At 41.2% G+C, this 12,316-nt stretch overlaps 1 protein-coding gene across 1 annotated transcript in view; it reads left to right on the top strand.

Moving 5' to 3' along the window:
• Positions 1–12,316, top strand: part of SYT9 (synaptotagmin 9) — a 210,823-nt gene that overhangs the window by 63,561 nt on the left and 134,946 nt on the right. The window contains exons 2-3 of the mRNA XM_025357337.1: positions 427–778; positions 10,064–10,610. Coding sequence (XP_025213122.1) covers positions 427–778; positions 10,064–10,610 — 899 coding nt within the window. The remainder of the gene's footprint in view (positions 1–426; positions 779–10,063; positions 10,611–12,316) is intronic.

The raw sequence follows: 12,316 nt of genomic DNA, 5'->3' as shown, positions 1-12,316 counted from the left end.
ACAATTCCCCAGTTACATTATACAGCTCTCTGAGATGACAGAATAATGACATTTGAAACTGCCCTGCTCAAAAAACATTAATGATTGGTGCTGCCTGTAGGATAGAGTATCATTTCACTTGAAGGGCATTCTAGTCTCCATGAATGTATCCATTTTCTTGCCATAGCAGGCTGTTTATTGTTTCTAAACATGACCTGCATGCTATGGTACCTCCTCTGTGTTTCTGCTCACGGGTCCTCTGGTTTGTGTATGAATTCTCATCGCCACTGCCCCAGAATTAAGTAACCTAGCCGTGCGCCCCAGCATGACCTTCCACAGTCGGCTCCCAAGGGATGAGTGGATGAGAGGGTCATTCTGCCCATACTATGCAATGGGTGGACTTGCGGGGAATGATCACACTGACTTTTGATCTTTGCTTCTTTGCAGATATCTCAGTGAGCCTGCTGACCCTTGTAGTCACTGCCTGTGGTCTTGCTCTGTTTGGCGTGTCTCTCTTCGTATCTTGGAAACTCTGCTGGGTTCCGTGGCGAGAAAGAGGCCTGCCCTCTGGTAGCAAAGACAACAACCAGGAGCCTCTTAACTACACGGACACAGAGACCAATGAGCAGGAGAACAGTGAGGACTTCCTAGACCCTCCCACACCCTGCCCTGACTCCTCCATGAAGATCAGCCACACCTCCCCTGACATTCCCCTCTCCGCCCAGACGGGAGTCCAGGAGAACTGTGCCCATGGCGTCCGCGTGCAGCGCCAAGTCACAGAGCCAACCTCCTCGGCTCGGTCAGTAATGCCTCCTCCTTTCTGAATGCAAGGAAGGACCATCCCATTCCCCTCTCTGGCAAAAATAGCACTGATTGGTCAAGGAGTCTATAACCTTTTAGATTTCTGTTCTGTATCAGAGACATAAATATGGAAAACTTCATGCTAACCTAACGTTGAAGTTAGGTTCCTGAGCCCTTCTTGGTCTCTACTTAGTTTATAAAAATAATAGTTAACATTATTAAGACAGCATGTGTGAAGTACTCTGGAAGAACTTTATATTCATATTTTGTTATAGCTCACAATTTAGCATGAAATGTATACTAATATCATTTTTATTTTACAGCAGAAGAAACTTAAGGAGATTACATTTTTTTAAAAGCCATATATGTAAATACCCAGGTCAGGATTTGAACCCTGGTTCAACCAACACAAGAATCTGAACTCTTAACCACTGTTCCCTGCTGCCCTCCTACTGCTTTAAAATTTATTCCCTGTGCGTCTGACCTATCCTAACAGTCACACACAGGCTCTCTTCAGACTCCACCGTGTGGCTGGAGGTTTTTGTCCATCTTCAGCCTTTGGAAGGCTTACAGAGTACCAACACCTAGGTCACTCTCTTTTTATTGTCTGGATGCTTTATGCTGTTCAGCAGTAGAGAAATAATATAATGCAGTGAAAAAAGATGCAGTCTCTCAAGTCAAATGAATTGGCTTTACTTACATGTGTGACATTGAACAAATTACTTAAACTCCATATCTGTCCCTTTCCTCTTCTTCAAAAGAGGAATAGATACTACTGATTTGTAGGTGGTTTTAAGAATGAAATGATAACATGTGCTTGCACAGGTCTGGCACCTAGTAAAAGCTCCAAAATGTGAGCTACCATTTTGCTGTTAGTATTGCTATTATGGCCTCTCCCAAGGCTCAGACATTGCACAAAAGTGTGTTTGAGGCTAAACAACCAGTTCTAAATCACTGGATATAAAAACTCATTTTCAATAAGATATTTCAGGAAAAGAGACTCAGGAAGCAGCTTTCTGTAGAATGAAAATATTGGCCTGAGTGATGGCCAGAGAAATAGCATGTGCTGTTATTTGTAAAGTATAAAACACAATTTGGAGGTATTTTTAAAAAATCTTTATTGTTTGTTCTCCAGAAACAGAAATAAGACTTTACCCTTTTTATGTTAATCGAGTTTATCCTAGAGGCTCCACTCATTTTCATTAAGTGGGATGGAATATGTCAGTTTATAATTTGATTGTTTCAGAAACTTATTTTAGCATTATTTTCCATTCTGAATCAAAGAGCCAAATCTAAAATATTCCACTGTGAGGAGATGGGTAGTTGTCTGCCATTTGATTTAGAAGAAATCCTCAGATTTTATCACTAGGATTTATCTTCAGATTTAAAACTTAAATATAACTAGAGCTCTGTTTGATGCTGTCATAGAGTTCATGCAATGTGCAGACTCATAATAAAATCCTTTCAGTATTTCAATAGCTAGAGCCTTTTAGATAGAGTCTCCACTGAAATTTCCTTCAAAATTGCCTCCTATTTGGTTCTACTCTGCATGTAACTTTTCTGGTCTGAGTTCCTCCAATATATGGTGGTAGTACTGTGATCTTTTTAGATTTGATCTGAGGACTCTGCCATAATTTTAACAAACTAATAGCAATGATGCCACTCTAATTATCACAATATTTATACTGGAAAAGTATATAAATATACTGCATATCAATAAGTATTTGCTTAAAAAATAAAAACTCTTATCATCACTACTGATTTGTAGAAATTGGGTAGAAAGAAAAAATTAAAAGGAAGAGTGAAGGAATTATCCCTGTAAAATGCACTTTGTGTTCAGATTTATTTTAGTTTTGAAGGCATGCAATTACATTATCTTTTCTGATGACAAAAATCAAGTTTAGGAACATCTGAACTACTATAAGAAAACTACTCTTTTCTAACTGCGTTTGACCTAATACTGACAATTTGCATTTTTATGCATTTAAAACATTCATACCTAAATTATTACTGACCTAGTTTTATGGGGTCTGTCTAGAAATATATATCCTTGTCTCAGGATCTCACCACAATAAGAGCAGTACATGGTCTTCTAATTCTTTGGGGATTATGTTGCATCATGAGAAAATGCACACACACATACACACTTTTTGCTAACAAAAAGGAAAAAGAGAATGAAATTTCCTTTATGCCTCAAAGCGTTTTTAACATTCTTCTTTAAGTAATATTTTTGATACCCATATTTGGGGAGGGGAAAGATAAGCTTTGCTGAGAAAGCTCTAAACAGTCTGCTTTTCCAGTTACTGTTTCTTCTCCTTTCTTTCTCATTATGTTCTTTACTTTCTCCCTGCCGACACTTTCTTACTGCTTCCATCCTGCAGCCATTATCACCGTCACAGTCTCAGGGTTCCCACTGCACGTAAGACATAGCCTCCATTTAAAGGTGTCTTCAGGATCCTTGTGATTGGCACAGTTTCTGTCACACCATTTACATCAAAAATCTCAACCTCACCTGGCCTCTTCAGCTTGGATATGTCCTTGGATATGTTTGGCTGACACGGTGCCTTTTTGAAATGTCCTAAAGATGAGCTTTGTTTTATCTTCTAAGAATGTTTCTGGTCAGAATGACTTTCTGTTGTTCTTTCAAGATCAAGCATGTTCTGTGTCTAGTTACTTCAGTGACTCTAATACCATCCAAAATTCCTGTCAATTCTTTTTTATTTGAATGAAATCCCTTTTGTTTAGTGATCCAATATGCTGGAAATGTGGATATTTTAATTTTCTCCAAATTTGTTAATTCCAGAGCTTTATAAAGTTCTCTACTCCAAATGTATGAAAATCCCTAGATCCCCAAAATAGGAGGAACCTTGAAAGGCCATCTAATCCATTTCCTGATTCATGCCCTAAGATGAAAGTTCATCCTGTTTTTTTTAAGCTTTCTCAAATTTCTTATGTAACACTTCGGTTTTTCGAAAATTTCGATTACCACACCACAAACCCCTTATCAGGTCTGTTAAGGCCCTGCATGATAATACTGCCACAGTCTGCTTCCAACAGCCTTACCTTATGGCCAGGGCCACCATGTTGCAGGACCCTAGGGGACACTTTTAACATGAACTCACTAGGAGACTGCCTGGAAGAAGCTTGTTGTACTGCAGCTGCACTAGCTCCTCTCTTAGTTCCTTCAGCATCCCAAGCCCCTTCCTGCCTTGAGGTCTTGACACATGTTGTTCCCTCAGCCAGGAATGCTTTTCTTTTCTTTCTTTTTTTTTTTTTTTTTTTCTGTCCTTCTTGGGTCCCTTACTTCTCTAATGCCCTAGCTGAAACATCACCTTCTCAGAAAGGTCTCCCCGGCCACCCCATGTGAAGCCTGTATTCTGTCCCCACTCCTTCCCACTTCAATTCTCCCTCGCATTGCCTTGTTTTCCCTCATTCACAGGATTAAATTATTTTAAGTGATTCTTTATTGCTTGTACTCCCCTCTAGACTGAGTTCTGTGAACTCGGAGACCACATCTGTTTTGTTTCTTCCTGTCTATCCAGCCCCTAGCACCACTTGGCACACGGAGGACTTTTTTCCATGAATGACTGACAGAATACATTGGTCAATATCAGGCTACTTTTCTCTTGCTCTTCTGACAAGAATGGCAAAGGGCCAGAAGTATAAACTGAGCAGAGCCTATAATGGTGTGAGGCTGGCAGAAGGCCATTTGTCCCAGGTCTCACATTCATTAAGAGCCCCACATTAGATTTTTGACCTTATCTCTGAATTAAGCAATCCATAGAGTTACAGAAATATGCTGACAGAATTGAAAGAGGAAGATAACCATCACACTCTAAATTTAGGTCCCGTGATTGGCCACAACTCAAGTAAATAGTACACAAAAATTAAATGTTGTAATTATACTATGAGTAGCACATTTCTATTAAGTTATGTTTTTGTGTGGTGAGAACATTGGTTCAATGTAAACATCTAAAACATAATTTTTGAATCTGAAGTTATTTCTTTAGATTTAAAGAAACTAACTGCTTCAAAAGTGGAAGTTGCCTAGCCCTATCTCAACTTCCATGAGACCCTGAAATGATATGTAAATGAGTGTTTTCTCTACTGGGATTAAATTATCAGAAACTATTATAGCCATAGCATTTCTGTATTTACTCTAAGATATCAAGCATTTGCTATGTGCAAAATTCAGTATTAGGTAGTGTCAATAAAGAGAGAAAATATATACAACCCTGCCCACAAAAGACCCACAGCAAGAGCACCAATTATACACACTGAAGTGCTCAATTTGTTCTTTAGAAGATTAATCTGGAAAGAATGTATAAGTGTATAAGATGCATGGGACAGTGGTGAAGATTGGATATATACAGGAGCCTCTCTGAGGGCCTGAACTCAGCTGGGATCAATGGTAATGAAAAGAGACATAAGACGTGAGCTACTGTAGAGAACGTTTTGGTGAACAAAGGCTCATCTTAGTTATGGAGGATAAAGTATTCAAGGTTTCAAATCTGTTTAACTTGGGAGGGAGTGGGAGGAAGCAGGTCTTGCCTCGGTGTATCCACCTACCCTTGACAACACACCTCCACTGGCCCCAAGGCCTGATGCCCGTCTCTTCATTATCTCACTCATGCGGAAATCCTTGAATCTTCAGGCCAAGAAAACCTCAAATTTCCACTTCCTCCAGCCCTTGTATTCTACTAACTGTGTCTGTCCCTATCCAGGATTTCCCCTTCTTCTGTCTGCCTGTGGTTCAGGACAACCCAACCCTCTCTTCTTCATGACCAGGGGAATTTTGAAGAAGAAAAACATCCTGTCTCCACTGTTTCTTTCCATAATTCCCTGCCTTGACTTGAACACAGGAAAGAAACCAGTAACATTTCTGAAACCACAATTTGCTTCTCTCTTTTTTCTCCCTGGATCCTGAAGCCTTGTAGACACTGGTGCCTGAGAACCAGGGAAAGGACAGGTCAGGTTTCACCTCTGAGATGGGCCACTGCAGTGAACGAACACATATTAGGATGCACTTGTTCATGGCTGCACATGAAAGCCCGTGATGGAAAGGGTGTTGGGGATACGAGTGCTGGCTTACAGAGCCTGGACTCAAAGATGCAGTGGGTGAATGTGAGGGACTCTGGAAAAAGCTACTGGGGCAGGAGAGCTGAAAGTACCATTCTGCTAGAGAACTGGGACCCAGATGAAAACAGATTTAATGTCCATATTGACATCTACAGCATCAGCTTGGAAGTGGCTTAGGATGAGGCCAAGTTAAGCAGGCAAGCCCAGCTCAAGTATCATCTCCTTCATAAAAATTTCCTCAGCCAGAGGTCTTTCTCCCCCTCTTCTTCTGAGGGGGGAACCATCAGTCAATGGCATTAAAATTCTAGACCCTTGTCCTGGGAGCCTCGCATTTACTGCACTCAAAACCACCTCCATTGACCATTTAGAGCCACCTCACCTAGGGTGGGGCGAGCTCAGGTCATGGCACTATATTCCGTATCTTTCCTCCCTCTTGCTTTGGGCTTGCTTTTTCTTCCCACCTCTGTTTGAGTAGCGTATGAGAGCTATAGAATATTGATTTTCCATTTTCTCCACCCCCTTTTCTCCTTTACATCCCTGGGGCAGTCTCCCTGCTCTACTTTCTTATTTTCAGCCCCCAGACCGCCAGAGGTTATACGGGAAGATTATGAGTTACCCTGGTTCTCTGGCTGTTCTAAGCTTCTCTCTTCTACCATGCCTCTCCCCCAACTCCAGTAAACTCTAACTTTCTTCTGAATGGAAATTGAAAGGGAGCCCCAGGAGTGAGAACCTGTCATGCCCAGTTGCAGTCTTTGCTATCTGCTTTAAGCCACTACCTTACAGTTAGATTCAACTGATTTCCCAATAGTAAGTGTGATTCTTAATGGAGGGGAAAGTGTTAGGAATGAAATTAATCATGTAAAATGTTTGAGTAGATAATAGTATTCATATCTGTGACTGGTTTTTTGTTTGGTTGGTTGGTTTTTGGTTTTTGAGTTTTTTTGAGACGGAGTCTTTCTCTGTTGCCCAGACTGGAGTGCAGTGGCTCAGTCTTCACTCACTGCAACCTCTGCCACCTGGGTTTAAGTGATTCTCCTGCCTCAGCCTCCCAAGTAGCTGGGACTACAGGTGTGTGCCACTATGCCTGGCTAATTTTTGTATCTTTAGTAGAGACAAGGTTTTACCATGTTGGCCAGTCTGGTCTTGAACTCCTGACCTCAAGTGATCCACCTGCCTCAGCCTCCCAAAATGCTGGGATTACAGGTGTGAGCCATTGCACCTAGCCCTTAACTGTGATTGTTTTTTGTTTTTGTTTTTGTTTTGTTTTTTGAGACAGAATCTCACTCTGTGGCCCAGGCTGGAGTGCAGTGGCGCAATCTCTGCTCACCGCAAGCTCCACCTCCCGGGTTCACGCCATTCTCCTGCCTCAGCCTCCCGAGTAGCTGGGACTACAGGTGCCTGCCACCACGCCTGGCTAATTGTTTTGTATTTTTAGCAGAGACGGGGTTTCACCACATTAGCCAGAATTGTCTCAATCTCCTGACCTCTGATCTGCCCACCTTGGCCTCCCAAAGTACTGGGATTACAGGCATGAGCCACTGAACCTAGCCTGTGATTGGTTTTTAAGAGGTCAGCTATATTGGGAATTTTTGGAGGTATTCCTGTGCAATTGGGTTCTCAGGGAATGGGATCTTTTTTCAGTCTTTGACCTTTACCAACAACCCCGCCTCCCTGTTGGCAATCCACTTTGGTTAGGAAGGGCTGAGCATGTGGGACAATTTATCTTCAGATTTCATGTCTAAGAAAATGTACATGTAGAACCGAATATGTCACACTACTAAGTAGCCAAATCCATGTATTTTAAATCAAAATTGAAAGTATGGTGGCTGGGCACAGTGGCTCACGCCTTTAATCCCAGCGCTTTGGGAGGCCGAGGCGGGCGGATCACCTGAGGTTGGGAGTTCAAGACCAGCCTGACCAACATGGAGAGACCCTGTCTCTACTAAAAATACAAAATTAGCCGGGTGTGGTGGCACATGCCTGTAATCCCAGCTACTCAGAAGGCTGAGGCAGGAGAATCGCTTCAACCTGGGAGGCGGAGGTTGCAGTGAGCTGAGATCATGCCATTGCATTTCAACTCTGGTCGATAACAGTGAGACTCCATCTAAAAAACAAAACAAAACAAAAAAACACCACTATGGTAGATTTAGTCCTACAGACAATGGTGAAGACAAAATGTTGCTGTGATTAATCTAATGCCAGTACTAAGAAAATTCAAAGGTAAATTGTAATACACAGTCTGCCCAGCAACCATCTGCAGAGCAGCAGAGTGACAGGGCCTAGGACTGACATGAGATTGTTGTCTGGGACTGGATTGTGTAGACACAGAATTGTTGGTCTTCCACAGACTCATCTGTAAAAGGAGCATCCGGTGGATATTGAGGATGCACTTTTACGATGTAAACAGTGCCACTTACCAGACAGTACCTAGAAGGGTGGGAACTGATGCAGGACCCAATTATGGCCCTTTTTTTGAATCTAGTCTGTAAAGAAAAATCAATAGCAAAGGGAAATAGGGCTGGCACCAGCCTATTCCAACCTCTGCATATAGCAGGCTACTTTCTGCTGCCTCCCAGTCCTTTCTGCCCACAGAGTCCAGTAAAGTGAGACTCAAGCTCTATTCTAGCACTACATTGGTTCCACTTCTGGACAAGGGAATGACCTGGCTGCACTAGCGCAGAAAGCCAGTTTTAGATGCTTAACAGCAACTCCTGCCTTCCCTCCCTCACCCATCCAAATCATAAAATACAGAGAAACCTTAAGATTGTGGATTTCTCTGTAAGTGATTAAAATCTCCCATCAGCAACTTTCGGACCACACAGTTTTTGTACATGTGGGAAAGTATGTGACTGGGCTATGTCTGCTTGCTATGGACTGTGATAGATGTGACAGGTACAAGTGACAGCTCTGTGACATTACTCTTGTCATACATGTGGGTGATTAGTGATTAGGAGGCTATTTTAGGATAAAGAGGAATGCTCAGCATAGCAATATCTGTGGTGACAAGGGAGAACACTTTCAAACATATCTGGGGGTCCCTTGATTCCATATTTACATCTTTATTTCATTGTCTGAAGGAAGGAAGAGAAGGGCAAATTCAAATGTTTACTCTGCCTCTCCAACTGTTTACCAATCCCTAAGAGACATCCCAGCTGTTCTCCTTCACCTTCTAGTAAAGAGGCTATTTTAATTAAGGTTGTTGACTAAATGCATACAATACAATATAATGACTCTAAACTGAGCTAAAAACAACAAAAGTAACCTTAAAAACAACCTTGTATGTGATAACTACTTTCAACTTGGGAAGAAATGCACAGATCAGACAGGCTTTAAAGAGAATTTTAGGGAAACTTCTAAACCAAACCAATACACTTACAGGGTGAAGAGTATACTACAGTAGCAAATATTTAATTTAAAAGTATCAGTATCCAACGTCTCCAGTTGAATCCATACATACATTTATAGTAGCTCATCTTTAATTTTTGTGCCATTAGTGTTTATTTCAGAAATAAAACCTGTCCTCTTGATCACTAATCACCCGTGTGTACAGCAAAAACACAATCCCAATGCTGTCACTTGTACCTGTCAGAGCCACTACAATCAGACACATCCCACTTGTACCTGTCAGAGCCACTACATACAGACACATCCCAGTCACATACATTTTTGCATTAGCAAAAGCTGTGTTCTTGTGATGAAATTATTTGATTTGAACCAGTAAGAATTTATATCCTTATAAAGCTATAAGCTGGTGGCAAGAAATTCTGTGTAATTTAGAAAAAGATTCATTCTTCTTAAGGCAACACTTGGCTATTTCAATTTCGGAATGATATTATATATAAAGTTGAATAATTTTATTTTTAAAGCAGTTTGTACAAATCTTTACATTCCACCAGACGAATAAGCTTCTTTAATGACATATTAGACAGTTTAGAAAGTGTATTAAACCTTTAAAGCTCCGAGGTCACATGTTCCTAGGTTCATTTCCTGATACCAACCCTCAGTTTTGAGCTTCAAGCCTTAGGGAGCAGCTTACTCACACTGATGAGCATTTTGAATTTAGGCCAAAAAAAAAAAAAAAAAAAGCCCACAGTTCTAAGCTCCTAACAAAACATAACGGTCTACCTACATCCCAGGCAAAAGTTTCCAAGAGACCCATAGCTAATAAGATTGTAACTTTGTTCTGTGTTGCTCTTCATTGAAGGCATAATTCAATCCGAAGACAACTCAACTTGTCAAACCCGGACTTCAATATCCAGCAGCTTCAAAAACAGGAACAGTTGACTGGAATTGGTAGAATTAAACCAGAGTTATATAAGCAGAGGTCATTGGATAATGATGACGGGAGACAGAGTAACAGCAAGGCTTGTGGGAAACTGAACTTCATTTTAAAATATGACTGTGACTTAGAACAGCTCGTAGTGAAGATTCACAAAGCTGTCAATTTGCCCGCCAAGGACTTTTCTGGGACTTCAGATCCTTATGTCAAGATCTATTTGCTTCCTGATCGGAAAACAAAACACCAGACTAAAGTTCACAGAAAGACCCTGAACCCTGTGTTTGATGAAGTGTTTTTATTTCCGGTTCCCTACAATGACCTTGAAGCACGGAAGCTTCACTTCTCTGTGTACGACTTTGACAGGTTCTCTCGTCATGACTTAATCGGCCAAGTGGTGGTGGATCACTTCTTAGACTTGGCTGATTTCCCCAGGGAGTGCATCCTTTGGAAGGATATCGAATATGTCACCAATGTGAGTCCAGCATTTCTTCATTTTGGTGGTGGGGGGCATCTTAGTTAGCAGGAAAACAGATTACTTACACATTATCTTGAGGACAAAGTGTAAAATTCATATCAGTGTGCATGTAGCAATTATTTCAGAACCTCCTTGTACCTTTTCAGAAACAGGGTTTTAACAATATTGATTTTGAAGTTTCCAAGTGTTATTACATGCAAACATTAAAGAATAACTTTCTGTCTTTTCTACTTTCAGATTCTTAGCTAGTCCCTAAGAGACGCAGGTGTTATCTGTCCTCCATACCTCATTTTCTTTAGAGTTTTTTCAGGTTGTTTGTGCTAAATGCAACCCGGCATTCTATTAATCATAGTCTGCAGCTAAGAGACCATTACCTGACTCTGAGAACAGTAGGTACTTACCTGTGTTCTCAAGTTGGCTCAAGAGCATTTCCCATGATTGGATCCTCAACTTCAACCCTACAAGTGGGAGTGGTTGAGAAGAGTTGGAACCACATTTTTAAATGTAAAACTCACAAAATCCAAGCTACAAGGAGGGAAGTCTGGAAAGAAACTATAGATAATGGCAAAACTAATCTGTCGACAGTCACATCAAATTTAGCGCTCAGAAGAGAAGTCAAAGGTGCTGTGTAGTGGTACAATATATCTATGTCTACATTTTAAACACAAGATTTCAGAGGTGATATTTCTATTCCATTTACATCCTTTTCATTATCCTGTTGAGGTGTATTGGCATTCCAGAAATAGAAAGCAAAATTGAACATTTTTAGGTAACTCTGATATTTTAAGGCCACTTGTTTCTTTCACCTGTCCAAATTCCCTGAGATAACTTTGTTAGTTCCTCTTCTTGGATATGAAATATTCTGAGGCCAGCGTAGCTCTCTTTCTCTGCCATGGCATCCAAAGGGACCAAGCACCACCATCCTTATTCAGTTCAGACACTGATTCAGCTTGAGTCTGAAGCCTATTTAGTGAAAGACTAACCTCTGCCTAATGACCAAATAGCTACACCAGTACCCTCTTAGCCACTTTTATGAACTAGGAACTCACCCATGCTTTGGTTGCCCTGTGGGACACCTTCTCTCCACATGCCACAAGGTTCCAGTGCCAGCTTTGTGCTGCTATCCAAATAAACAAAATGTAGCATGGGATTCTGCTGGCCTTTATCACAATGATGAGGAAAGAAAGGAGTTGGAGCTGGATTAGGTGCAGAGAATAGCAGCTGATGAAACCAAGGCGATTTGGGATACTGGCGAAGGAATAGGTCTCCTTATCTTAAAAGATAATAATACATGTAAACCCAACAATGGATGCTGGGGAAAGCAAGGATTGTCTCCCAAATCCCAAATGACAAAATCAGGAAGCAACATGAGAGAACGTTTAAAGAAACAAAATGGGAAGGCTGCTTATACAAAGATACCAATGGCTCAGGCATCACCCCTCTCACTGGGGTATTTACTAAGTCTCTCTGGTTATGGGAGCTGAGACACTGCCAGCTGCAGTGAGGTGCCTTGAACTTATGTCTTATCTCAGGTATGGTAGGGAGGTGTTGGTCACACCATCTAATGAGACATCAACTTATATTTTTTGACAAATGGATTCCATAAAATAGCTGGAGAGATTATTAGAAAGTTCAGTGAGGATGTTGCTGAGAGTTGCCTTCTAGAGACTTTGTGGTGAGAGCAACACTGACTGCACAGTGGC

Source organism: Theropithecus gelada, chromosome 14 (assembly GCF_003255815.1).
Source record: "Theropithecus gelada isolate Dixy chromosome 14, Tgel_1.0, whole genome shotgun sequence".
Lineage (NCBI taxonomy): Eukaryota > Metazoa > Chordata > Mammalia > Primates > Cercopithecidae > Theropithecus > Theropithecus gelada.
The sequence above is the reverse complement of the archived record's forward strand: the minus strand, read 5'-3'. Positions and strand labels throughout refer to the sequence as shown.